Source organism: Eretmochelys imbricata, chromosome 2 (assembly GCF_965152235.1).
Source record: "Eretmochelys imbricata isolate rEreImb1 chromosome 2, rEreImb1.hap1, whole genome shotgun sequence".
NCBI classification, from domain to species: domain Eukaryota; kingdom Metazoa; phylum Chordata; order Testudines; family Cheloniidae; genus Eretmochelys; species Eretmochelys imbricata.
In genome coordinates, this window is record NC_135573.1 from 2,502,972 (window position 1) to 2,528,504 (window position 25,533).

Sequence of the window (25,533 nt, forward strand, 5' to 3'; positions counted from 1 at the left end):
TACAATTGTAGGTGTATGTTCCAGGTGCACTTTAGTACTGCGTGTCTGTTCTGTGACCTTATAATGAGATGAAATATCACTGAAATACTCACGAGAACATAGTTAACAATGCTGTGACAACACCCTCAATTCTGATTTATGATTTGCATAATAAAAATCTCAATATTGTTTTTGAATTTAGTGTAATGTGCTGGCTAATACTATTGTATGTCTCTGCACCCAGTCTGTGAGAATTTTATTCCTTGTTACATTTGCATATAAGATTCCAACGTGCATCCTGAAAAAGTTATTTACATGGAGAGGGGTTGTTAAAAGATAGAAAAAGAACACAGCAGAGACTAAAATATAAACCCTGCAGGGTAAACCACACCAGGATATGGTCCCAGCTACATGTCACCATTGAAAATGGTGTTTTCAGTATTGCAATCCCCAAGTGTTCTACAGCTCCAAATCCAGGGGTTTTGAAAAAGAATACAGATTAGGTTCTTTTTCTTTGCCTTCTGGTTTTTGACCATTTAGAGTCGAATTTTTCAAGCTTTTCTGTGCAACCAAGAGGGATTAGAACCTTCCTTTTAAAATAATAAAAATGAAAGCTGAGGTTCTCATCTAATCACCTGTCTCCAGAAGCTGGGCTTTATGAAAAACACCAGAATTGAGGAGAGTCATGATAAAAGTGTGAGTTGGCAACACTGCATTTTGTTTAAAAAAACATATTTGATGGGAAATGTCAGTTATGGGTTAATTAATTCAAGTAATTGCTAGCATAAAGCTAATCTTAGGGTTTTTTTACCCAAAGCAGTTTTAACTGAAGGAAGGATAAATGAATCATTGTCCCAAATGCATCCTGATAATTAAAATTGCACTAGGAAGACTTCAAATAGGAGGGACTGTTCTCCTGAGGATCCTTGTGAGCCCTTAATAACAAATGACTGCCTCCTCTGGCTGCAAGAGATAACAAACATCATTGGCCGTGACTGGCTGAGGTCTCGCTTGGAAGATGATCACAGGCCTCTTGAGCCATGTCTACTCTGCAGCTGGGAGAGCTAGCATGCCAAAAATAGCTGTGTGAATGTTGCAGCATGGGCGGAGACTTGTGCTGGCCACAGGGTTGGCTGTGTTCTTGGCTACCCTGAAACTCCTCTGGTGCTGTACTAGCCACACTGCTATTTTTAGCACACCAGCTCAAGTTCTGCCAACACAGGTCTGCCTGCCTGGGCTGGGAGGCTTGCTCCCAGCTGCAGTGTAGACGTATCCTTGGAGGGGCTGGAGAGCTGGGCTTCTGTATAAAGATGCCAAGTTTTTCTGACTAGACGTGCATGTCTGTCTCTATGCTATGACCATCAGATCTCTGTGAGATGGGAGTAAGCCCAAGCACAAACATATGGGAAGAGAATCTGTTTCTGGGGGGAATTGGTTCTCAGACCCGCTGTGTAAAAAATCTGTGTGTGTCTCAGGGTTTTGTTCTGGTGCCCATCACCATCATATCTGATCCCCTTATGTGGCACCAGTTTACACACACTGCACTTTCCTTCCAGCTGAGAAGGGCTGATGTGTTTGTGGACATTATATGTTCTTTTTGAGGAAGACCCAGATAATTCTAGCCAGCTTCTCTGAATGCGAACATGTTTCACGTTACTTGTTCATTGGCTGCAGTAGCTCCTGCCTTTAGACATAGAGGGTACACAAGGGACAGGCAGTTCAGTTTGGTAAAAGAGCTAGAGAGTTGCTTATTCTTCGAGTAGTGTCCGTAAGTGTGCTCCACTGTAGGTCTGTGTGTGTGTGCCCCCACGCTGCTGGTCAGAGAATTTCAGTAGCAGTCTGCCCACCTGCACATGCGTGGCTCCCTGCCTGCAATGGGGCTAGGCATTCCCTCCTCAGCTCCTTCTCAGGTTTCGCTGTAGCGCACGAAAGCTCATGCTCAAATAAATTGGTTAGTCTCTAAGGTGCCACAGGTCCTCCTTTTCTTTTTGCAAATTCCTTCTCAGTTGCCCCAGCTAGAGACTCTGTTCACAGATCGTTAACTCCCTATAGTTTTGCAAATTTTAGCTCTATTTGAAGCCTTTTTTCTTTTTTGTACTATGTTTTAGTTGGCCGTGCCAAAAAAGAAAAGAGAAGAAGGGGTTTGCCTTTCTCCAACCCCACTGTGGGGGGACCTGGACAAGGGTATGCCTGGCTCTCCAGGCTTCAAAAAATGCCTTAACTGCAAAGAATCCATCCTAGTGATGGAGGGACATTCGCAGTGCATTCGCTGCCTGGGGGGGAAAGCTCAATCCACAGAAGTGTGGTTGGTCCCAGCAGTTAAAACCCATGTCCAGGAAGGACAGAGAGAATTCCTGCTCATGGAATCAGCCCTTCAACCTCCTGAGTCCCAGCGAGAGCTGTCACCGCAACCTTCTATGTTGAAGGCAGGTGATCCCAAGAAGACGAGCCACTCACTCAAGACTGCTAAGAAAAGGGCTGTGAGACCCCATAGAGAGCCACAATCAAGCTGTAAACGATCTCCTGCTCTGTGGGTGTCATTGGTACTGATGGTGCCAAAGCTTCTGGAGTTGGTACCCAAGGCATGTGACGTACCGAGCTGACAGAGCAAGTCACTCTGCCCAGAGACTTGATGGGTACAGGCAAAGAAGTACCGGTACCTCAGGGGCATGAAAAGCATAGAAGATCCGTCCCGGGGAAGGCTACATCAACCTGGTCATGGGCACCAGCACCGACGGACCACATGACTAGGTCTGCGTCTCCAATTCCATCAGTACCAGCCTCTCAGCACCGACAGCCACTGGCACAGATGGAAATCAGCCAGTGCAGACGACAGTGCGCAACGGTTCTCTCCGTATCCGACGCACCAGACTCGCCCCTATTCAGTACCGGGGTTCCGGTGCCAAGTTCTCCCAGAGCATTAGACTCAGTGACATCTCCGTGCCACATACCACGTTTCTCCTCATCAGAGTCTGATAGTGCACGAGAGGACTTGGGTTCCCACCGTTCATCCTACCCACCATATGGGTCCCAATTTCACCATGGACTCCAGGTGTACCACCCGCCCACCCCTTAACCTCCATGGTTTGGGCAGTCATGGTACCAGCCACCAGCCTCCAACCCTCAATGGCCGTACTGGGACCTATGGCAGGCCCAAAGGCAACAAGCTTCCCAGGCCCCTGGTGTGGCATACCAACAGGCAAGGAGGCAGCCTCCTTCATCTGCAGTGTCAAAGTGTCGGAACCTCCTGAGCTATTGGGGAAATGGAAACTGAGGCAGAGAAGGAAGACACTTCTCATGCCCATCTTTCATCGCCCTCATATGATGAGGCGGTGATGTCCCCTCTGCCATCCATGGCGGATGATTTTAAGTCATTCCAGGACTTAGCTCAGGGGGTGGCAGAAGCCCTGCAAATACAGCTGCACCAAGTGACTGAGCCGCACCACATACTGGTGGACATTCTACACTCTTTCACCTCTGCCAGAGTGGCCCTCCCAGTTAGTGAGGCACTCCTGGATCCTGCCAGAGTTATGTGGCAGACCCCTGCGTCCGTTCCACTGAAATGCAAGCAGGTGGATAAAAAGTATTATGTGCTGGCAAAGGACAAAGAATTCTTACTTTCCCGCCTACCTACAAATTCCATCCTTGTGGATGCGGTTAATTCTAGGAGCCGCCAATACCAGTTTAAATCCACCCCTTATGACTGAGACAGGAAACATTTGGACCTGTTTGGCAGAAAAGCATATTCATCAGCCACTCTTCAGTTCTGGGTAGCAAATTACCAGGCCTTGTTAGCCAAATATAACTACCAGAACTATGTGAAACTAGGTTCTTTTATTGATCAGCTCCTGAACTCCCACAAAGACCAATTTAGGGCCATAATTAAGAGGGCCAGCTGGTGGCAAAAAGTCTCTCCAATCCTCATGAGACGCAGCAGACATGGTGGCATGTTCAATTTCTATGGCTGTGATTGAGAAGGGCTTTGCGACTGCATTTGTCTGGCTTCCCTAAAGAGGTCCAAACCACGGTGGCAGACCTTTCCTTTGAGGGAACAAAGCTGTTCGCCAAAAAGAAAGACCCGTCCCTGCACATGTTGAAGGATTTTGGGGCGACTCTTCAATCCCTAGAGATATACACGGTGGCCTACAAGAGAAAATACAGCCCTCCGCCACAGTTTAAGCCCCGGTCATTGCAGTACACCTCTCAGTACTCATCACAGAGATCTTATGAGCTACAGAGAAAGAAATCTAAGTTCCCCAAGCGAAAGCAATCAGGACCGCAACTGACTTCGTTTCAGCCCTCAATCTCGAAGTGGCAGTTTTGATGGGTTGGTCAAGGTGCCGCTCTCCTTGCTACCTTACACTGGGAAACCCCACTCCCCCCTTTAGAGACTGCCTTACCCAATTCCGCAGCACCTGGCGATAGATAACCTCCGACAAGTGGGTGTTGAAAATGATCTAGAATGGATATGCCATCCACTTCTTCTCCCATCCCCCTCCCAAACACCCTTCCCCATCCCTCATCAGCGACCCTTCTCACAATAGTCTACTATGTCAAGAGGTAACCATCTCAGCATAGGAACTATAGAGCCGGTGCTGGTACATCGCAGAGGCAAAGGCTTCTACTCTTTACTTTTTGATACCAAAGAAAAAGGAAGGTTGGAGACCCATATTGGACCTCAGAGTGCTCAACAAAGTGCAAAAATTCAAGATGGTCACCCTATCAACGATCATCCCTGCAATAGAAGAAAGAGATTTGTTCTCGGCCCTCAACCTTCAGGACATACTTCCGCACTTCTATCATACCAAGTCACAGGCATTACCTCAGATTCACGCTGGGCCAGGACCACTACCAGTACAGAGCACTCCTTTTTGGCCTTTCATCGGCCCCCAGGGTGTTCTCCAAGGTCCTCTCGGTAATATCAGCCCACTTACGCTCTCAGGGCATAATGATTTATCCTTACCTAAACAATTGCCTTCTCACAGCACGGTCCTTCAAAGAGGCTCAACGGGTCACTCAGAAATGGGACCTGTTTCTGAATCTGGGTCTACAGATCAACGAACAAAAATTGACCTTAATACCGGTGCAGAGACTAGAATTCATAGGAGCTGACCTCAACTCAGGCAAAGGCACTCCTCCCACATCACAGATTTCTCAGTCTTTCCATGTTGATAGAGACAAGTGCAAGCCAGCCCCCAAACTTCGGCCAAGCATTGCATCCAGCTTCTGGGACACATGGCTGTGGGCCCATCTGTTATTCCTCGTGCCAGATTATGCATGAGATGCTTTCAAGCATGGTTACATTCAGTATACAAGCCAAACAGAGACAAGCGGGTCTCTCTGTTAGCTCACTGAAGGTTCATTTAGCAACAGTCGCAACCTTCCACCAACAGGTAGATGGCTACTCAGTCTTTTCCCACACAACTATGAAGAGGTTTCTTACAGGCATAGCAAACCTCTTCCCACAACCCAGGCCCCCACTCTCCAATGGGACCTCAATCTAATGTTTAAAAGGTTGACTAGACCACCATTTGAACCCATGGCCACTTGTTCACTAACTTACCTTTCCATGAAGGCGACATTCCACTTCACCATCACTTCAGCCAGAAGGGTAGGGCAGATGGCAGCCTTGATGGCACATCCCCCTTTTATTGTGTTCTTCCTTGACAAGGTCACACTCAGACCGCATCTGAAGTTTGGCCCTAAAGTGACTTCTGCATTTCACATGAATCAACTTATTGAGCTTCCCACAGTTTATCCCAAACCTCATGAGCACAACAGGGAGGCCATCCTCCGTACGCTCCACGTGAGAAGAGCCTTGGCCTTCTATTTGGATAGAACAAAGGCCTTTAGAAAATCTCTGAGACTCTTCCTCTCCGTTGCAGATAGATTGAAAGATGCAGCGATCTCAGCACAGTGGCTCTCCAGCTGGGTCTCTGGCTGTATTAAACTCTGCTGCCAACTCCATGCAGTAACACCCTCATCTTTGATATGCATGCATTCCACGAGATCAGTCTCCTTACCAATTGCCTTCTCCAAGGGTATTTCTATAACTGAGCTCTGCAGAGCAGCTACCTGGGCATCTGTGCATACCTCTTCAGAACACAATGCCATTCTGGGGGATTCGGCTACAGACACCCAATTCAGTGCCACAGTACTGTCCTCTACATCAGACTTGAGTCGGACGTCCCAGCCTCCAGTGGTCAGCACTGCTCGGGAGTCACTGACAGTGGAGCCACCCATAGGGACAGGACGAAGAAGAAGAAGTTACTCACCTTGTGCCCAAATGATGGTTCTTAGAGATGTGTGTCCCTATGGGTGCTCCATGACCCACCCTCCTCCCCTCTTCTTCGGAGTTCCACTGTTGGAGTCTTCAGTTGAGAAGGAAGTGAGGTGGGAATGCCTTCACATGCTGGCTAGCCTTGTGGCAGGCGGGGAGCCATGCGGGCGGGACAGGCTGCTATTGAAATTCTCCAGTCAGCAGCGTGGGGGCGCGCGCACACCAACAGTGGAGCCCCCGTAGGGACACACGTCTCAAAGAACCATTGTTACTGCGCACAGTAACTTCCTCCCTTTGTAAAGGTCCGGATGGCACCGCTCTGTCTAACTCTGTCATGGAGCTGAGTCACAACTCCCTTGTACAGATAGCCCTGGGACACGCAAGCCGTCCTTGAATTCGAAATGCTGCCCCTGAGCTCCTTACCCAGTGGTCTTAAATACAAAGCATGTGACCCAAGGCTGGAGTGCTCCCCGGGGAGCAGTGTTTTAAAAGTTCCAGGTGCAGAGAGGGGCTGAGTTTATGTAGTTCTATAAAATATTGTAGAAATAAAACACTTCTAAGATCTTTTAATAACCCCTGAAATGAAATGTTTAAAACTGGCCCTTATAAACTCTTCACCAGGATTTAATTGCCTCATAAAAGACTGCGCTAAAGAAAGGATTAAAGCACTTTCTCCTGCTTTCAAATCATTTTAACTGTTTGTGAGCCTCTCTCTAGCTGTTTCTCACTCTTTTCCCCCATCTTTCATTATTTCTCACTAGTTTTGGCCTGTAGGACCTTAGCCTTCATTGCATTGCTTAGATGTGTCTCAGGCATTGTGGGCAGGAACCATTCCTGGAATGTGTCCTTGGTTCAAGCTGTCTGAACATTTGAAGCTCAGCACTCAAAGTGGGATTGCAGGTTCTTCCCTTGACTTTCAGGCTCCGAGAATAGGAAAGATGCCAATGCTAAGAGCTGAGCAAACCCCAGAAGCTGCTTCCTGCGCGGGTTTGGGTCTAGCTGCCACAGTCAGATTATTCCCTGTGTTTTCACCCCCTCAAATGTGCTGTGTCAAGGAAAATGTGAGCTCTTTACAGACCCTTTCCAGAAGCTGTTCACAGACGCTCTGTGGGTAAGTCAACACTGCGATTAAAAAAAAAACCCAGCACCAAGTCTGAGAGCCCTGGTCAGCTGACTCGGGCTTGGGCTCTGGGGCTAAAAACTGCATTGTAGGTATTCGGGCTCAGGCTGGAGTCCAGGCTCTGAGATCTTCTGCAGCAGGCGCAGCTGTGCCCTGGGTCTTTTATTGCAGTGTAGACGTATTGGGGGCCTGGACTGGAGGGCTCCTGCACTAAAGGTCTGACAATTCCAGCACACAGCTGACCCGTACCTGAAAGACCTGCAACTGCTCCACTGGCAAGGGAAGTTTAATGTGACAGGCAGCAGCCATTCCTGGGTCAGTCACCCTGATCACCCCACCCCGAACACATAGAGTCTCCTCACATACTGAGAGAATGAGCTCCTTAGACTTCTGAACTGCATTTTAGGTCACACTGTGTTTGCTGGAAATGTTGTGTTCTCCTGACTTTAGTTCTAAGAGAAGCTGTTATGTGCTGTGTAATAGGTTTAAGTCCCTTGTCCTGGCCTCGAAGCCTGTACAGATTTAATTAACTGTCTGATAAAACTGGGTCTGTTCTCGTTACCTGTGTACTGTAAAATGTCTAATCCTTCGGTAAATCTTACTAAGCTCCTTGCCTCTGAGATAGTTTGTGGCATTGAGTTGCACAAGCTGTGTGATACAAGTAGTATGTTCCTCTTATCAGTGTTATATTTGCCATCTTTCAATTTCACTGAGTCCCTTTGTTCTTGTATTACAGTAAAGTACAAATAGGAGCCCATGATTTACCTTCCCTATCTCACTCACTTTTCTATAGAGCTTTATTGTGTCTCCCCCTTATTCCTGTCCTTCCCAAAGTCTCCCAGTCTTTCCATGGTCTCTTTGGCTATATCTGCACTACACAGCTTTTAGTGGCATGACTGTCGCCAGAACCGGGCCACTAAAAGTCACGCAGTGTAACCACTGTTTGTCGGCTCTCCTGCTGTCAAAATACTTCTACCCCCAACAAGTGGCGTTTGTGTTGTTGGCAGGAGATCACTCCTGCTGCCAATGCGCTGTTTACACTGGCACTTGTCGCGGCAAAACTTTTGTCTTTCGGGGCGGGAGGGTTAACACCTCTGAAAGACAAAAGTTTTGTCCTTCAGTTACCAGTGTAGACATAGCCTTTGTGTGTAAGTCTCTCTAGGCCTCTGATTGCTTATATCACCCGTTTGTGAACCCTTCTGTTTCCACTGCTTCTTTTTTGAGATGAGCACATGCTACAGGGATGGGAACAGCTAAACAAAAAGTGCAGACATTTTAAAATACAAATATATCTATTTGCCCACATGTGCGAGTCTAGCGTCACTGTAGTTTCACTGCAAGTAACAAATGGCAGAGCAAAATTAGTAAAGAAAAAAAGGTTCCTCCCATGTCCCCAAGAGCTTGTAAATGAGCTGGTATCTGGAGATGCCTGCAGTCCTGCTACAGCTTTCCCAGCACTTCCCCAGGATCAGCTTGTTCTGCCCCAAAAGCAGCGCTTTGCAGTCTGATGGCTTTCTCCTTCCTTGCAGTGAGAATGAGGCATTGTGGAGGGAAGTGGCCAGCTTGAGGCAGAAACATGCCCAGCAGCAGAAAGTCGTCAATAAGGTAAATCTAGCCAGCTCCCCGCTCCCTGAAAGCACAGAAGGACCCAAGCTACCCTCAGCAGTAGGGTTGCCTGGTGTTGCAGTGGGCTGTCTCGGGGCCAGAGAAGGGAACTGGAACAGCAGAGGTACTAGTTCTAGTTCGGACAAGTAGATTCTGAGGCACCATGAATATCAGCAGCCCGTGACCAGAAGACAAGTCCTTGCCTGGCATGTTATAAAGTGGAATTGAATTGACTGCTGGTGTATTTTCCCCTGCAACCCCAGTGTCATTCTACAGACCATCACAAGTACTCAGCAGTCTGCCCCATTTCCAGCTTGTCCTCTTCTGACACTGCTTTGAACCCCTTGGCAAGGGATCTTAGCTATTGATTTTATCGTCTTTTGCAGGCTACTGTATGCATTGTGATAACAGGAGTTCTTTTTTCTCCCCACAGCTTATCCAGTTCTTGATTTCATTGGTGCAGTCAAACCGTATCCTCGGGGTGAAGAGAAAGATGTAAGTCTATGTTCAGACATTGAGATACAGATTCCCTGTGGGAAAGGCAGGAGAGTGCTTCAGAGCAGTGACTGGGAAGGGATTCCTCCGTGATCCCACCCCTCTGTCACTTCTGGAGCATGTTTCCCGGTGTGGTAGAACTGGACAAGAGTCCCTGGCATCGAGTCAGCATCCAGCCACACTTCACAGCTAGAGGGCAGCTCACAATGCCACCCACCCCAGGGAGCTAACCAAGCCTCTGCTACTAATCCAGCGGGGTTTGCAAACCAAGCCACACAGAATCCCTCCTGAACCCGTTTCACTCATCAACTGCTATAACCAATGAGGCTGCAAAGTAAAAAGCTGATAACGGCTGTGGTCTTACAAGCCTCAAATGATGATTCTTTATACAGCAGTAGGGCCCAAGGTACGCTGAGTGCTTTCTGACCACGCAGGGAGAGCCCCAAGGAGCTCATGCTCTGAGAGGATACGAAGTGCCGGCAGAAGTGAACAGGGTGGTGGGTGGCCCCAGATGAGCTGCCCTAGGAGCAGTAGGAGGGTGGAACGGAGCTGAAGCAGAGCAGGGCGCCAGCGTTGCTGATGTGAGACTCCATGAAGATGTGTTCAGAAGCTGCAAGGGTGTGCTCAGAGGGCAGGGTGCTTTGAAGCTTTGCCCAGCAGGCCTGGGTGAAGGAAACTAGCGAGGGCCCCTGGGACATGGTGTTCATTTGCAAAGCATTTCACTCCTTATGTTCTGAATTGTACACGTGACTTTTCCCAGCTAGATTTGGAGCTGCAGAGAGGCCCAGTTCCCCTTACAGCATCACTGCTCCCAAAGTAGAGCTGAAGGGGCTGTGCATGCTCCCCAGTGCTCCTCCGTACTCGCTTGGAGGTGTTGCTGTTTATGATCATCTAAAAAGGGTAAAGTCTTACCACAGGCACACAAATCGGGACCTCTCGGCGTATAAGGTGCTAGCTACCCTGAGGACTCAGAGAGCGGCATTCAGAAGACTGATAATAATGGCAAACCGCTTGCTTTGCTATTTGTGGAGAGCCACAGTGTGATGCATTGGATTTGCTGCATGCCCTTAGCTTCCCTGCTCTGCAGTACTGTACTTAGGCCCCACACTCCACTGCCAGTCACAGGGTTTCCATGCCCAAGGCAGCCAGATGTATGCTGGGTCCGTGGGTCACCTGGCTAATGTCTGACCCTATGTTCTCAGGGAGATGCAGCACCTGGAGTCCTGTAACGCTCTTATGGGTGTTGGGTTTCTCTTGCAGCCCCCTGATGTTGAACGACAGCGGTTCAGCACATTCCATGCCTAAATACAGTCGACAGTACTCTTTGGAGCATGTCCACGGTTCATCCCCATACGCAGTAAGTGCTCTGTGCGCACCTGGTCCTGGAGAGAGGGGACGAGGGCAGAGCTGTGTGGGGAAGGAGGGGTCATCTGTGGCGCCTCCAGCTGGCCTCTTCTTTACGCTGCAGTTTGCTCAGGAGATTTTTGTGTTATTTGGCAGGAGAGCAAAGTGACGGGTGTGCTTTGTAGCCTACCAAGAGGGGATTTTAGTCTGTAGCTAACTCAGAGGCAGAACATGGCAGGAGTGAACATGTGCCGTGCAAACTGACAACATCCGAGTTCATCAACACCTAGCTGTGGGTTGCCTCGTTCATCTCTGCTGACCTGGGTTCACCTTTGTTTTTTGTCACAAACTAAGTGCATTTGGTATCAAACAATTCCCTGCTGAATGTTTGCTCCCATTTCCAACTCATCACGCACTCGCATAACTGGGGTTTGTCCTCTGGACACCAGCCGTCAGGATTGAGAGCATTGTAGAGCCTTGATGACGACCAGGCCTGGAATAGAGGGGTTCCATGGGTCAGAACTGAGGCGTTCATGAGGGGGGCCGCAGGGGTGACCTGGACTGGAGTGTGAGGAGTGGAGCAAAAGCAGTAGGCAGCTGTGCTCAGTCCCTGGTACTCGATCAGTAGGGCTACATGATATTAAACCCTTTCGATCCCAGAGCATGCAGTAACCTTTCCAAAGGGACCTCAGGAGGTCATCTAGTCCAACCCCCTGCTCAAAGCAGGACCAATCCCCAACTAAATCATCCCAGCCAGGACTTTATCAAGCCTGATCTTAAAAACTTCAAAGGAAGGAGATTCCACCACCTCCCTAAGGAACCCATTCCAGTGCTTCACCACCCTCCTAGTGAAAAAGTTTTTCCTAATATCCAACCTAAATCTCCCCCACTGCCACTTGAGACCATTACTCCTTGTTCTGTCATCTGCTACCACTGAGAACAGTCTAGATCCATCCTCTTTGGAACTCCCTTTCAGGTAGTTGAAAGCAGCTATCAAATCCCCCCTCAGTCTTCTCTTCCGCAGACTAAACAATCCCAGTTCCCTCAGCCTCTCCTCATAAGTCATGTGTTCCATACCCCTAATCATTTTTGTTGCCCTCCGCTGGATGTTTTCCAATTTTTCCACATCCTTCTTGTAGTGTGGGGCCCAAAACTGGACACAGTACTCCAGATGAGGCCTCACCAATGTCAAATAGAGGGGAACGATTACATCCCTCGATCTCCTCGTTCCGGTGTGAGAGGGGAATGTCACCCATCCAAAGCCCACACAGGTAGCTTTCAACACAGGACACTTGTTTCAGGCCTTGACTTCTGTTGCTGAGTTTGGATGCCAGGCGCTTTGGCCAGCTACCTGGCTCCATGGTGCACCGCAGGCAGGTCCCCCAGAGGGACCCATCAGGAGCCAGCACATGGGAAGCTTCGTCATTGCTTATTTTCTGGATGGGCCTTTAATTTGCTGTTGGATTCCTGAAAGTCCCTAATTCTTGTCTCTCCTTTCCCATCCACTTTTCATCCATCCATCCCTTTGATGTCCTGCTTCCCATCTATCATCCTCTGGCCAAGGCGTACTGGACAGGGTTCTCTTCAGTGGACTTGCATACCCATAAAGAAAAGGAGTACTAGTGGCACCTTAGAGACTAACCAGTTTATTTGAGCATAAGCTTTCGTGAGCTACAGCTCACTTCTTCGGATGCATTCAGCTGTAGCTCACGAAAGCTTATGCTCAAATAAATTGGTTAGTCTCTAAGGTGCCACTAGTACTCCTTTTCTTTTTGCGAATACAGACTAACATGGCTGCTACTCTGAAACTTGCCTACCCATGTTACTGCGGGGTAAGCAGGGTATGGCTCTCCAGCATACCAGCTTGCCATGCAGTAACATCCCAAATCCACCAATCCTGGTCCTTAATTCTCTTTTGAATGGGCAGTGCCCCCACCCCCATCATTCCCTTCTTTCCAGGCCTAGAGCTATGTACATTGCTTCTGCTGCAGCCCCCCCTCCCACCCCAGCCAGAGAAAGAGAGACAGGATCCTGTGTATTTGGATTCCCCTTTTAGCCTATTCACATTCACACATGATTGACACCTAATTGGTATGGCAGTGCACTGAATTTCTGAGCGTAATTAACTGCCCTTTGTCCTGGAGTGCAGGGTCTCATTAAACGTGTGGTGGGGTTGGGCTCTATGTGGGAATTAGAGGTTTCCTCCTGTCTGTTCGCAGCTGAAGAGCCCTAATCAAGTTCATTTGCTGATAGAGTTAATTGGCTTCGGTGTTGATTGCGTTTGGGGGGAGCTGTGATAAACTCAATCACCTTGTGCCTTTGATTGCTTCTGGGATAGTTGTAATTAGTTAAATCGGTGCATCCCCTGGTGCAGCCACTCTTGATTCCAGAGGTGCCCTGTTTCAGTTTGTTTTAAATCAGAGTGCCCACACCATGGGGTTTGCCCTAATTATGCTCAGGGCCTGTGTCTGGGCCCCACCTGTCTAGCATGAGGGAGCCAAATGGCAAACATTCTTTGGGCAAAATTGCCAGGCAGCATTTACGACCAGCCCACTTCTTGGTACTGTGCTGTGAACATTGTACTGCTGGAAGGGAGGGTTACAGCCGTGGTTAGAGACTAGCATCAGTTTCCAACAGCTCCGCTACCCCATAGTCCTGCCCCTGCCACCCTCCACAGGATTGAGTCCCATTCATTCTTTCCTGTTGTTAAAGCAAAATAAAAGGTGTCCGAGAAGCTGAATAATAATGTATGTCCTGCAGCATTATGGGGACAGCAGACTGAACACCAGGCTCGTGTCACTGAACAACCCAAGGGCCCAGAGGGGAAAGTTATTGCATTAACTTTGCGTGTGTGCACTCAGCCACTCAGACTCACGCAGCTCTCCTTGTAGCTTGTTACCTGACCCAGTTTTCCACCCCAGAACCAAAAACATAGCCCTATTCAAAATTCTACCCTGCACTTAGACCCTCCCGTGCGGAGTTTGTGTGTTCCCATTCCAACCCCCTCCTAGCCCTGTACCCTGCAGTTCGACACCCCGCCCCCCACCCTCCCCATGGGGAGTTTCTGTGTTCTCATTCCCACCTCCTCCTAGCCCTGTTACCGCCTTTGAAATGTGTCCGTATTCTTACATTCAGCAAACACTTAAGCAAAGCCAGCAGGAGCTGTTCCAAGCGTTACAGGATTGGCCCAATTATGAGAAACACAGCTGGCCATCTTCTCTCAAGCTCAAGTGTTTATGACTTTCTACTCAAAGCAGAAGTGATGGGTGAGCAGCTCTTCTGAGCCACCTGTACCGTGCACTCAGGTTCCGAGTGGCAATGCCCTCACTCACACTGTTCCCATCCACACTGTGGCTTGCTCATTGACCATCGCCAGGTCGGGAGGCATACGCACACAAACCTCTCGCATGGTCCAAGGACTGCCCGGGGCAGTTCCTGGGGCAGAGGGTCTGCAGAATACCTGCTCCACGTGATTCTCTCTAACACTTCTACGGCTCCCACCAACACAGAGGCATCTGAGCACCTAACAAGGAGGCCACCAGAATGACAAGCTGTTGTTTGATATTCATATTATGAGGGTGTCGAGAAGCCCTGACCAGAGCTGGGACCCCATTGAACTAGACACCATATGAACACACGTCGAGATGACACTGGTTCCAAACAGGTTACGGTCTAAGAAGACAAGTGGGAGAGGGAGAAAGCTGAATAGGCTTGGGTTTTTATACATCTGGGGTATTTTAATTAAATACCCTCATGATAAATAATGCTCCTGGTCCTTCCCACCTGCCCGCAGCCTAGCCACCATGCAGTGGCTGATTTCTTTGGGGTCTCAAGAAGGGATATGAAGGAGGAGAGTTAGTGGGCTCATGGGTCATCTCAGGGTGGGTGTGGTAAGCGCCAGAGCTGTTGAATTAGGACACAAGCCGCAGATCCCCCTCTGCCTGCCAGTTTTTTGGGGTGTGCCTGTGTGCACCAGGCAGCTAGAATTTGGTCCATCATTTGATCCGGAGTTTATTTAGCAGCTGAAAAGGTGCCTTAAGTAAAAAGCCCCTGCATCCTTGCTCCCTGGCTGAGACTCCTGCACTTGCGAGGGGATCCAGGTTCACTCAGTCTCCTCACTAGTAAATCCCTCCTTCCATGGGATTGCCTTTCAGTGTTGCTATCTCACAGTTTGGTGGCAAGACTCACAATAGTTGATATTTCTTAAAGCCCCAACTCCCTGAGGCAGGTGAATATGTGAGAATCTCAGCTGGCATCGAAACATAAAAGGAAGCTTTTAGCTCTCTCGGCTGCAGAGAAAAACTGGAAAATGTGTGAACTCTAAGGCCCAAACTCCAGAAGGAACCCAACATGTTGTGTGCATCAAAGATCTCGTGATTTTTAAGCCAGTTTAATGATTTTTAAGGCAACATCCTGATTTTTTAATGCTGGAGACTGCCAGCACGGGCTTTTATTGAGATAGGACCCCCGCCTTGGTCTTCACAATTGGCTGTGAGCTCTCTGTACTCTTACACACAGTGGCAATTCTTGCACCTCCCTCTCACAGGCTGCGTGCCTGGTAATGGGACTATGCATGTGTGCCTGTCACATGACTTCACTAATGCTCTGATTGTTATTTCAGGCTTCTTCCCCGGCATACAGCGGCTCCAATCTGTACTCCCCGGATTCTTCAGCCAACTCTGGTCCCATTATCTCCGATGTGACGGAACTAGCCCAGTCCAGCCCCTCAGCTTCCCCCAGTGGCAGTCTCGATGAAAGGTATCTGTGTAAAGAGCATGAGTTTGGATTGTGGAACACCAGCTCGGGTGTGGGTCTCTCGCAGTAGGGAGTTGCAGCAAGAAACCGGTGTCACCCTTGGAGCTGCTGTGTTAGGGAGGCATTCCCTTCGAGCCTGATCCCACTGACCCTGCTGGGAGTGGGACCAGGTGCTTCAGGCCTTTCTTACTCAGGACACTGCTTGCCCCACAGATTCTTGTTTTAGTTTCAGTCTGTTGTTTGATTAATGGAAGATGCCAAAGTCACTCCTGTTTCCTTGATCTAATCAGAGTCCTGGTCCACACTTCAAATTTATGCTGGCAAAGCTGTGTCGGACCAGGGTGGGAAAAACCACAACCTCTAGCACTGCAGCTATGTTGGCGAATCCCCCAGCGCAGACGCCGCTGTGGCGACAGAAGAGTGCTTCTGCCGGCATACTAACGTTGTCTGGGGAGGTGGTGTTCTTCCACTGGCAGGAGAGCTCCAGGTGTCGCTCTACGCGGCAGCTCTGCGAGGGGGCTAGGCCAGCATAAGCTCTGCAGTGTCGATGCAGCCTGAACCCTGCTGTTCTGGAACAGTTACCGGGCTGTCCTCTCAGGCCTCTGGGAAGCACTGACCTGCTTGCTCAGTGACTAGAGTGCACGAATCAGCAGCACTCCTTGTGAGGATGTGACGCAGCAGGGAGGGGGGAGTGTTGACCTGGGAATGTGCCCTGGGGAGGGGAGACCTGAGAGCCTGTCACCTGAGCCAGGAGGGGGAGGTAACACCTCTGCCCAGGAATGTGGACAGAGGCTGCAGGAGAGAGCCTGCTGCGGGGGTTTAGTTTCAGTTTCGTGCTGGGTGGTGGAACACAGGGAACCCCAGGGCTGGGGTCTAAGCTCCCTGCTCCCCCAGAAGGACTTGACTGAGGGGTCCTGGGTGTACCCACAAGCTCTGTTTTAGACTGTGTTCCTGTGGTCCAATAAACCTTCTGTTTTACTGGCTGGCTGAGAGTCTCAGTGAATCCCAGGAAGAGGGGTGCAGGGCCTGGACTCCCCCACACTCCGTGACACTCCTGACTATGGGGACAGGGTAAAGACTCACCTTGGCAGTCCAAGCCCCCAGCGTAGGAGGGCGTGGGTTAAAAAGCAGTTGCCTTTCTTCCCAAGTTACTCCTCCTCCTCGGAGAGACAGTGGCTGGGTCATCACCATACAGGAGGACAGGGAGGCTGAGAACCTGAAGCAAATGTATCTGACCTTGGACAGCAAGAAGCTTCCAGCCGGTCCCAGCCCAGAAAAGTCAGGCTGTCTCCTGCCACAAGGCACACAAGAGTCATCCTGGATACTCAGCCAAATCCCGCCCTGAGCTCTGTGTGTATGATGCTCCCTGATTCCACTGAGCGCTGCCTGCAGGTGTCCGAGGCAGCTCTTAGTCCTGTATGCCTCCATGCCTGTTCCCTTGTAGCTCAGCCTCTAAGCTGCTATTCCCTGCCACCCCTGCCCAGTGAGATGTCAGGGGCCTGAGCTTCCCCAGCAAGAAATGTCCTCCGTGCTTTAGCACCTGTTCCTCTGCTGACTCCTTTGTTCATCTCTTGTATTCTTGGTGCTGGCACCTCCCCTGCAGTGCTGAATCGCACAGAAATGTTATTTATAGTCTCGCATACTTCTCCGCCGAGGGTGACCAGACAGCAAGTGTGAAAAATCAGGCGGTGGGGGGTAGTAGGTACCTATATAAGAAAAAGCCCCAAAATCGGGACTGTCCCTATAAAATCGGGACATCTGGTCACCCTGCCTCCGCCAGGAGCGCTCACCCTTAAATATAGACCATATGTTTGCCTAATTGGCCTTTTATTTGTTCTTTTCTCGCTGCTGTTCCTTCCAGAGCGGCCACTTGAACCACTCACACCCTAACTCAGTCAGTGTGGGTGCGGAAGGGGATTTCCAGCTGCGGAATTAGGGCTGGTCTGAGAAGCCATCATCCCTCGCATAAAAACACAGAATCCAAGAAGCAACGACAGTGCTGTTAGGGAGAGAGTGGATCTCAAGCCTTGGCTACACATACCACTACGATCCCTATAGCTTACTCCCAGAGGGAAGGAGAATAAACCGTTCTGGTATATGGCACCTTTATACTGGTGTAACTCCATATGTGCTCGGGGTCGTACCAATGAAACTATTTATGAAAATAATCACAGCCCTAACCAAAATAATTATTCTGCGACTAAATCTGTTTAGGCCTGGTCTTAGGCTGGTACACTTACCAGAGGCACAGCTGTGGGGGTTGGAAAGAGAGCACCTGGCAGCCTGTGGCACTGATGCCCAGGGCTTTGTTCTAGGGCACAACCAGCGGAAAACACTTTGCCTTAGTTCACCACCCTAGTTCTGGCTAATCCTGTTTCAGGGACCAGCTCTCTGAGGGAGGCAGTGTCTGGCCCTGGGACTCCTCTGCATGCCATGCGGAGAGCAGGGACTGGCAGACCATTGCTGCCTTGGTGACCATTCTCTTTCTCTTTCTCCAAGGAGCAGCCCTCTGGTTCGTATCAAAGAAGAGCCCCCCAGTCCCACCCCCAGCCCCCAGATAGAGGAGGCCAGCCCTGGGAACCCTCCTGCTGTTGAAACCCCTCTGTCTCCCTCCACCTTCATTGACTCCATCCTCCAGGAGAACGAACCCAGCACCGCTGCCAGCGACAACATCACGCAGCCTCAGCCCCCAGAAAAGTGCCTCAGCGTTGCCTGCCTCGACAAGTAAGTACTGTTCCAGGACTCAGGCGGGTGCCTGGGCCCAGCTGGCCACATCACAGCTCCACTCGTGAAGTGTTTAAATTGCTAGTCACCGGCTTCCTGAAAACCAGCAGTGCCATGTCTCTGAGCGCCCTGCAGATCCCATTGCTGTCCTGGGTGCAAATAGCCAGCGTGGAGTTTATTTTTCTTTCCTATTGCCGCTCTTCTAGGGGCAGTGAGTTCAGGCCGTCACCTGGCCCCGCACAGTGATTTAACCCCCAGTGCAGGCGACATGACCCCTGGCAGGCAGGGGTACAAGTACCAGGAACGCCAGAGAAAAAGGGGTAGAGTTATTTAGCTAAATAAAATCATTTCGTTCAGATTGCCCATTCCGACAGGGTACAAGTCAGCCACTGTAAAGCCAGCAGGGCTCAGACGACCCAGCATAGGGCCGCAGGACCTCAGCTGCAGAGAACCAGGTAGATCACAGCTCCCACTTCCTCTTGGGAGCCTGCTGAGGCACGCAGGGCGAGCTTCCTGCCACTCAGCTCAAGATGGAGAAGTGCATGGTGGGAACTGAAGTCTTTCTGGGCTTTACCTCCATATAAAGAGGAGAGCCGCTGTGCGCAGTGGGCTGCCCTGTGGCACCTGCTGCTGTGGTACCCTGTGCTCCTGCCTTTGCTTATCACAGCTCCGCTTGGTGTGGCCAGAGGAAGGAGCCTTGCATAGCCACTCAGGATTGCTCCTCTTGCTCCATGCGTGGCCAGTTTTAGCCCCTCACTCAGCCTCATTACCACGCCTGGATTCAGGTTGCCACTAGACACGCTGGTCTCGGTGGCAGATGGATCGTTGCTAGGCAAGAGTTCGCTGGGCTTTGGGGTCCCCTGCCTGCATTACCAAGCAGAGTCCACAAACTTAACACCGGTTTCAGAGTAGCGGCCGTGTTAGTCTGTATTCGCAAAAAGAAAAGGAGGACTTGTGGCACCTTAGAGACTAACCAATTTATTTGAGCATGAGCTTTCGTGAGCTACAGCTCGCTTCATCGGATGCATACCGTGGAAACCGTATGCACGTTTCCACAGTATGCATCCGATGAAGTGAGCTGTAGCTCACGAAAGCTCATGCTCAGATAAATTGGTTAGTCTCTAAGGTGCCACAAGTCCTCCTTTTCTTTTTGCGAATACAGACTAACACGGCTGTTACTCTGAAACCTGCAATTTTGAAAAAGTAAATTTGGTTTCAGAGCACCAGAGGGTGGTAGAGAGCTCTCAGTCCAGGTCTGTCATGGGGACTCACTCAGCTTACTATCCTGAGGTGAGACATCATTTCTAGTCACCTGATGAGCTCTGGGTTCTTCAGTGCTTTCAAGTCTTCAGTGTATTTTAGATCCACATGAGGGAGGCCCAAAAAAGAAACCTTAAAGAATCTGATTGTTGTTGTAAAGGTGTATGTGGAGTGCAGAGGTAGCACGGAAGCTGTAATCACTTCCCCAGCAGGTTGTGAAACTGCAACCTTCCTACTTGTCCAGCCATTCTTTGAACATGCCCAGGTCTCCTGTTCCCCCAGGCATTGTTCTGCCAGCACATACTGATGGGCCAGCTAAGCAACAAAAGAGTAATGTTATCCAGAGCAGGAGATCGGAAGTTCTGAGTCTTTATCTCACAGAGTTCAACCCAAATTCAGTGTACCCTATACACTGGAAATTATGAAGAATTCTGTCCTGCTGTCTGCTTGAAGCACAAGGCCATACAGGTTGTTCATATACATATCACTTCTTGTCAGGGTTCATACAAGAGACACATGGGTTTCTGTAATCATTTTCTGACACTGCTAAACGTTTCCCTGTGAATCTGGTTCCTGCTGTGTCTTCTGAAACTGGCAATCTTGATGTCATTCTGACTGGTGTCAACTTGGGCAGGTGTCAGGCAGTTCAAGGCCAAATCAATCAAATGTTCTGCTTTCATTAGTAATAATTACTCCCCACCAAGAAAATGTTAGTTTAGAGTTAAGGCTGCTGATTCCAGTGATTTAAATAAATATTTTCTTATTCTCACAGTTCAGATCTTGGTTAACAACTGTATTAACAAGTCCCAATAACAACTTTAATTTTGACCTGCAAACATACTTACAAACTCTCCAATGTATGCATCACTAATTTGAGTCTGTCTTGGTCTGTGAATGGTAAAGCCTTAGCAATGGATGTCTGGTAAGAGGAAGAGTTTGTAATTTGGCTTAGATCAGTGTCTCCTGGAAGTCTGAACTGTGACATGAAGTCGTTTATAAGTGGGAGGGATCCAAAACAGGGTCAAAACCAGCTTTACGGGTTTTTAAACGGTTAGTTTATAAGTGATTCAAGCCCCTAAACTACAGAACTGATTCACTTCAAGCTTTTGCAGAACATGTTCCTGGCCCCAAGAGTGAGCGGGGATCACATTTCTTTTCATGTTCACTCGTAGCAGATTAAAATGCAACTTCCACTGAAACATTGAACTCAGCCTTACATTATGGAGTGCCTACAGATGCCTCAGTAATGTATAATGCTTTCTGTGGGCTCTTCCATCTTTGGACAGGACAGGAGCAGCCATATTTTGCCCAGTTGAGGATCACACTGGCCACTTGCCAGGAGTCTAAGGGCTGCACTTAACTTGTGTGAATTGGAACTGGTTGCAGCCATGCTCTGTAATGGAGAGGGGATGTCAGGAGATGAGCATCCCCAGCATCCAGTGTCCTGTCCTAGTAGTAGTGGAAAGCTGCTGAACTCAAGATGTAGCATTGCGTGTTGGGCTCTGTAGTCCCGCAAGGCTGCCTCACCTTTCCTCCCCGCCCCATAATAAGGACGTAGGGGCTCTTAGCTGCATTGTGGAACTCTGAGGCCCATGTTCAGACCATCTGCATCGCAAGGAGTCAGAAAACGCAGGCTTTCCCCCACTTCTTGGCCTGAGGGCAGACTTGTCGCTAGGGAGCACTAGGTTAGAATCCTTGTTGGGACTCAGCAACCCGTTTAGGCACAAAAGAGAACGGGCAGTTCCAGCTGTCTTCAAGCACAGACAGGTGGCTCAACAGAAGCTGTAAATGACCATTTAAAAGAGCTAGACATGCAGTGAGATTGACAGCTGCTGAGTGCTTCTGACTCATTGAGACTTGGCTGCAGGCTCTGAAGGGGCAGGCAAAGAACACAGAGCATCTCTGAACTCTGCCTCAGTGGCAAGTGAGACACGCAGCCGTCCTAGGGTTATTTGAGTGAGGAACACGTGCTGCCTCTTCCTCTAGGCCTCTCCCTTTCTGACTTGTTATTAACCTGCAGGTAACGCTTGGCTCACCTCATCTGTTTGCATCTGGGAAGCTCCATTAGGGAGCATGACAGAATGAAGGAATCTGGCCAGTAAGAGTTCCCAGCCAGCGAGGAATCCCAGAGCACCCCATCACTCAGAACTCGTCTGTCATGTTCGTTTTTAAGATGATAATACTCTCTCTTACTATTATTACCAAGATAATAATACTGTCTCTCATGCAATAACGTGGCAGTGTCCTAGGCCAGTGCCCCATTGTGCTGGACACAGATAAATAAAGACGGTCTGTCCCAAAGAGCCAACAAGCTACGTATAAATAATTAAGGGGGAGGCCCATTTATTTTGCAGTCCCCACACGTATCTGGGTTTGGATGGCATTTGCCTTTGCTCCCATGCCTCCCTGCACCCTGTATGCGTTTGAGTTCTTCTGCATAAGTAGACACCTCATCTGCTGTTATTTCGGAGCTATATAACCTCAGACAGATGAGTTTTCTTCCGAGACCAAGACCTGAGCCTCATTTTCCCTAGTACCAGAATTACACACAAGCCCCCGCCAGGCTGTGTGAGCAGAGTCTCAGTAGGGTTCCAGCAAATGGCCAGGATGCCCAGCGGGAAGGTGTTGAAGCCAGTGCCCGAGTCAGGTTGAGATTCTGAATAGAAACGGGTGAGCTGCTAACTCAAATGTTGGGAATGGGCTGCATTAAATGGGCCACACGATGTTTAGCATGTCCCCAGGGGGAGGTCAGACCCTACTTCAGAGTCTGCTCAATATGCTGTGCTAAGTGACGCCATCTCTCCTGGAGTCCCGTCCTGTGGGCAGAGTTCACCATTCCGCGCTCACTCCTCAGCCTGAGAGACCAAAACAGCTGCATGCACGAGTGAAACGCCTGCATTATACCAAGGGTAGGCAGTAGCTCAGCACCCTTTCCATGAGGCTTCTCTTAAGCTCCCAAGAGTTCGCATGTTGTGCTGAGATGCATGTGTCAAGGCAAAGGTGCAGGGATGATAGGAGACCTTAATGTACAGCAGGGGTGTTCAGACTCCTGCATTGAATAAGGCAGTGGCAGCTTGCCAGGAATCCTACAGCAGCAGCTAGTTTCTGTTTCATGGAGCAAGTTTCATTTGCCCTCATCTTTAGTAGAGAGGTGCAGCCCACAAGACTGTAGGTCCCAGCATGCGATGCCTCTTCTTGATACAGGCAACCCACGAGAGATCACACTTGTAGAAATCTGCAGGTCACCCCAGAGAACAAGAATGTCACATTTCCATGTTTCAGCTGCCGGTGACTACGCTGCGATGCATGTTATAAAGAGAAAGCTGAGAGTGAAGTTCAGCCCAAACTTAGCCCAGCTGAGGGCCACAAAAGCAACTTCTCCAGAGCAAAGCCTTTTGAATGGAGAAAGATGCTGCCATGTGTATCATTAATGTAGAGCAGGGGTGGGCAAACTACAGCCCACAGGCCGGATCCAGCCCCTCAGGGCTTTGGATCCGGCCCGCGGGATTGCACCACTGTCAGAAACAGCTGGTACCACATCCCTGGGGTCCCGGGGGGAGCAGGGGGGCAGAGGGCTCCGTGCGTTGTCCTCCCCCTTCCCCACAGCTCCCATTGGCCGGGAACAGGGAACTGTGGCCAATGGGAGCTTTGGGGGAGGTGCCTGGAGGTGTGGCAAGGGCAGCGCGCAGAGCCCTGTTCCGTGCGCCTTCTCCCTGCCAGGGTCGTGGTGCTGGCCGCTTCCCGGCGTTTCGTGGGGCCAGGGCAGGCATGCAGAGATCCTGCCCTGGCCCCGGTGCGCACCGCTGCCGCCCCAGAGCCACGTTAGGTAAGCAGTGCCGGGCCGGAGCCTGCACCCCGCCCCCCAACTCCCTGCCCTGAGCCCCCTGCTGCACCCTGCACCCCCGTGCACTCCAACCCCCTGCCCTAAGCCCCCTGCTGCACACTGCACCCCCATGCACCCCAACTCCCTGCCCTGAGCCCCCTGTCGCACCCCGCACCCCTCCTGCACCCCAACCCCCTTCCCTGAGCCCCCTCATACACCCCGCACCCCTCCTCTGCCCCAATCCCTTGCCCTGAGCCTGTTCCCGCACACCGCACCCCCTCCCACACACCGCACTCCCTCCCGTATCCCTGCCCCGGCCCTGCATACAATTTCCCCACCCAGATGTGGCCCTCGGCCCAAAAAGTTTGCCCACCCCGATGTCGAGCTATATCCCAGGGAGGCTACAGCCCATCTTGGCCCAAGCAACCATCCATTCAGATTAAAATGGAGCATCACACGCTGGGCCCTGTGTTCTCAGGGTTGTTGCAGGTCCATCTGAAAGATGGCAAACGCTATGATCCATGCGTTAGAATTCCCCACTTCAGCCCTTAGCCACCCCTAAGGTACAGCAAACCCACCTCAGAAGTAGTTGTCTGACTGAGAGCCTTCTAACTGAGCATGGCTGTGATGGAATTGTGCTGTCCTCTGGCTTTCTTTTGCGGGGAATGTTCATATTTGTTTTTTATCATCAATAACAGTTTTGTCTCAGCCTTGGAGTTGCTGGGCTGCCCAGGAAAGCCCTGCGATAACTTGGGTGCAGCGCTGTGCATGTCACTTTAGCTAAAGCACTGGAGCATGGTTGATTAACTGTTCTGGTCTTTGAAAGTAACAAATGTTTCATTCCTGAAAGTGTCTGATTCTGAGTCTTTTGAATCTAGCATTCCTCTTCTCTTTGTATTTTTCAGTTTGACTCGCACCCCGCAGATGTCAGAAGTCACTCGTCTTTTCCCCAGTTCTTCCTCTTCCTCACTTCATTGCAGATCACAGCAAGGGTTAGCATTTCAATAGCCTGATGTCCCTAGGCATTGCAATTCTGGGCAAGAAAGCAGGGGAACACTGTGCTAAACAGAGAGCTGTCCTTGCTTTGAGGTCAGCTTTCCCTGTAACTAGCTTATAAGCAGTTCTTTGGAGTCCATATCACAAAAAAACACTACCAAACTTGGCACTAAATGGCAGCCTTGTTGGCCAGCTCATCATAGAGCCTAAGTATTGAATGGGCCATGGAGACTAACCCCCCTCCTCATCCCTCTGGGTGGTCTTGGCAGGTTGGTGCGGGGAAGCCTGTACTGATGTTGCTGATGCCCTTACCTCTTCGTGGATGACAGAGACAGCCTTAAGGGCTGCTCTTGGGGCCTGGGACATGGGTGGTCGTTCCTTGGGGTTGGAGCAGTCATCGGTACCCAGGAATAGGAACCCAAGGTCGGAGCAGAAGTGGGAGGTCAGGTGCCAGAGTCAAGGCTCTTCGGAAGTTAGGAATGGGGGCCTAGAGTCAGAGCCGGGTTACCTGGAGTGAGGCAAGACAGCGGCAAGGTTGGGTCCAAGCCAGGAGCGATGGCTGGAAACAAGCAGGCATGGCGGTATCACAGCCATGAGCAAATGCTTTGAGCAGCTGCCAAACTGGTGCTGCTGCTGGGCTTAAGAGCTGGTCTGCTGACTCTTCCCACCAATCGGGCAGCCTGGTATAGCTCGAACGTGCTTGTTAGAGTGCCCAGAGTCTGGCTCTGCTGCAGGACCTGATTCCTGACAGCTGCCAAGCTGGCATCTCTTGCCTGTGTGAAACTCAGTCATACAAAGAATGAATCATTTCACTGGAATCCAGTGTGAGCCCAGGGCTTGAATGATTTCATATAATAGTGAAGGAACAATGAAACTCCCCGCTGCAGCCATCACCATGTACCAAGGTGCGTTGTTAGTGAGACCGTAGGGTAGATGCAAGAGAGATACAGTCTCCTTGGTGTGACGTTAGACAGATTGCCACAGTCTGTCCTGTCTTACTGCGAGGGGAACGTCTGCGAGGGAAATTGTTGTAGTGACCAGAAGTAATGCAGATATTTTTCTCTTGGTTCTTAAGTTCAAAGCATTGGAGATACCAGCCTGTATTGAAATGTGCAGTGCCCAAACAGAGTCTTACTTTTAAGCTATTAACAA

At 50.0% G+C, this 25,533-nt stretch overlaps 1 protein-coding gene across 2 annotated transcripts in view; it reads left to right on the plus strand.

Moving 5' to 3' along the window:
• HSF1 (heat shock transcription factor 1) overlaps positions 1–25,533 on the plus strand; it is a 97,758-nt gene that overhangs the window by 58,294 nt on the left and 13,931 nt on the right. Inside the window, exons 5-10 of one of the 2 annotated variants that reach the window (XM_077809636.1) lie at positions 8,909–8,984; positions 9,418–9,479; positions 10,740–10,836; positions 15,445–15,581; positions 18,078–18,302; positions 24,291–24,377. In XM_077809636.1, coding sequence (XP_077665762.1) covers positions 8,909–8,984; positions 9,418–9,479; positions 10,740–10,836; positions 15,445–15,581; positions 18,078–18,302; positions 24,291–24,377 — 684 coding nt within the window. The remainder of the gene's footprint in view (positions 1–8,908; positions 8,985–9,417; positions 9,480–10,739; positions 10,837–15,444; positions 15,582–18,077; positions 18,303–24,290; positions 24,378–25,533) is intronic. The other variant, XM_077809635.1, reaches the window with a different exon arrangement.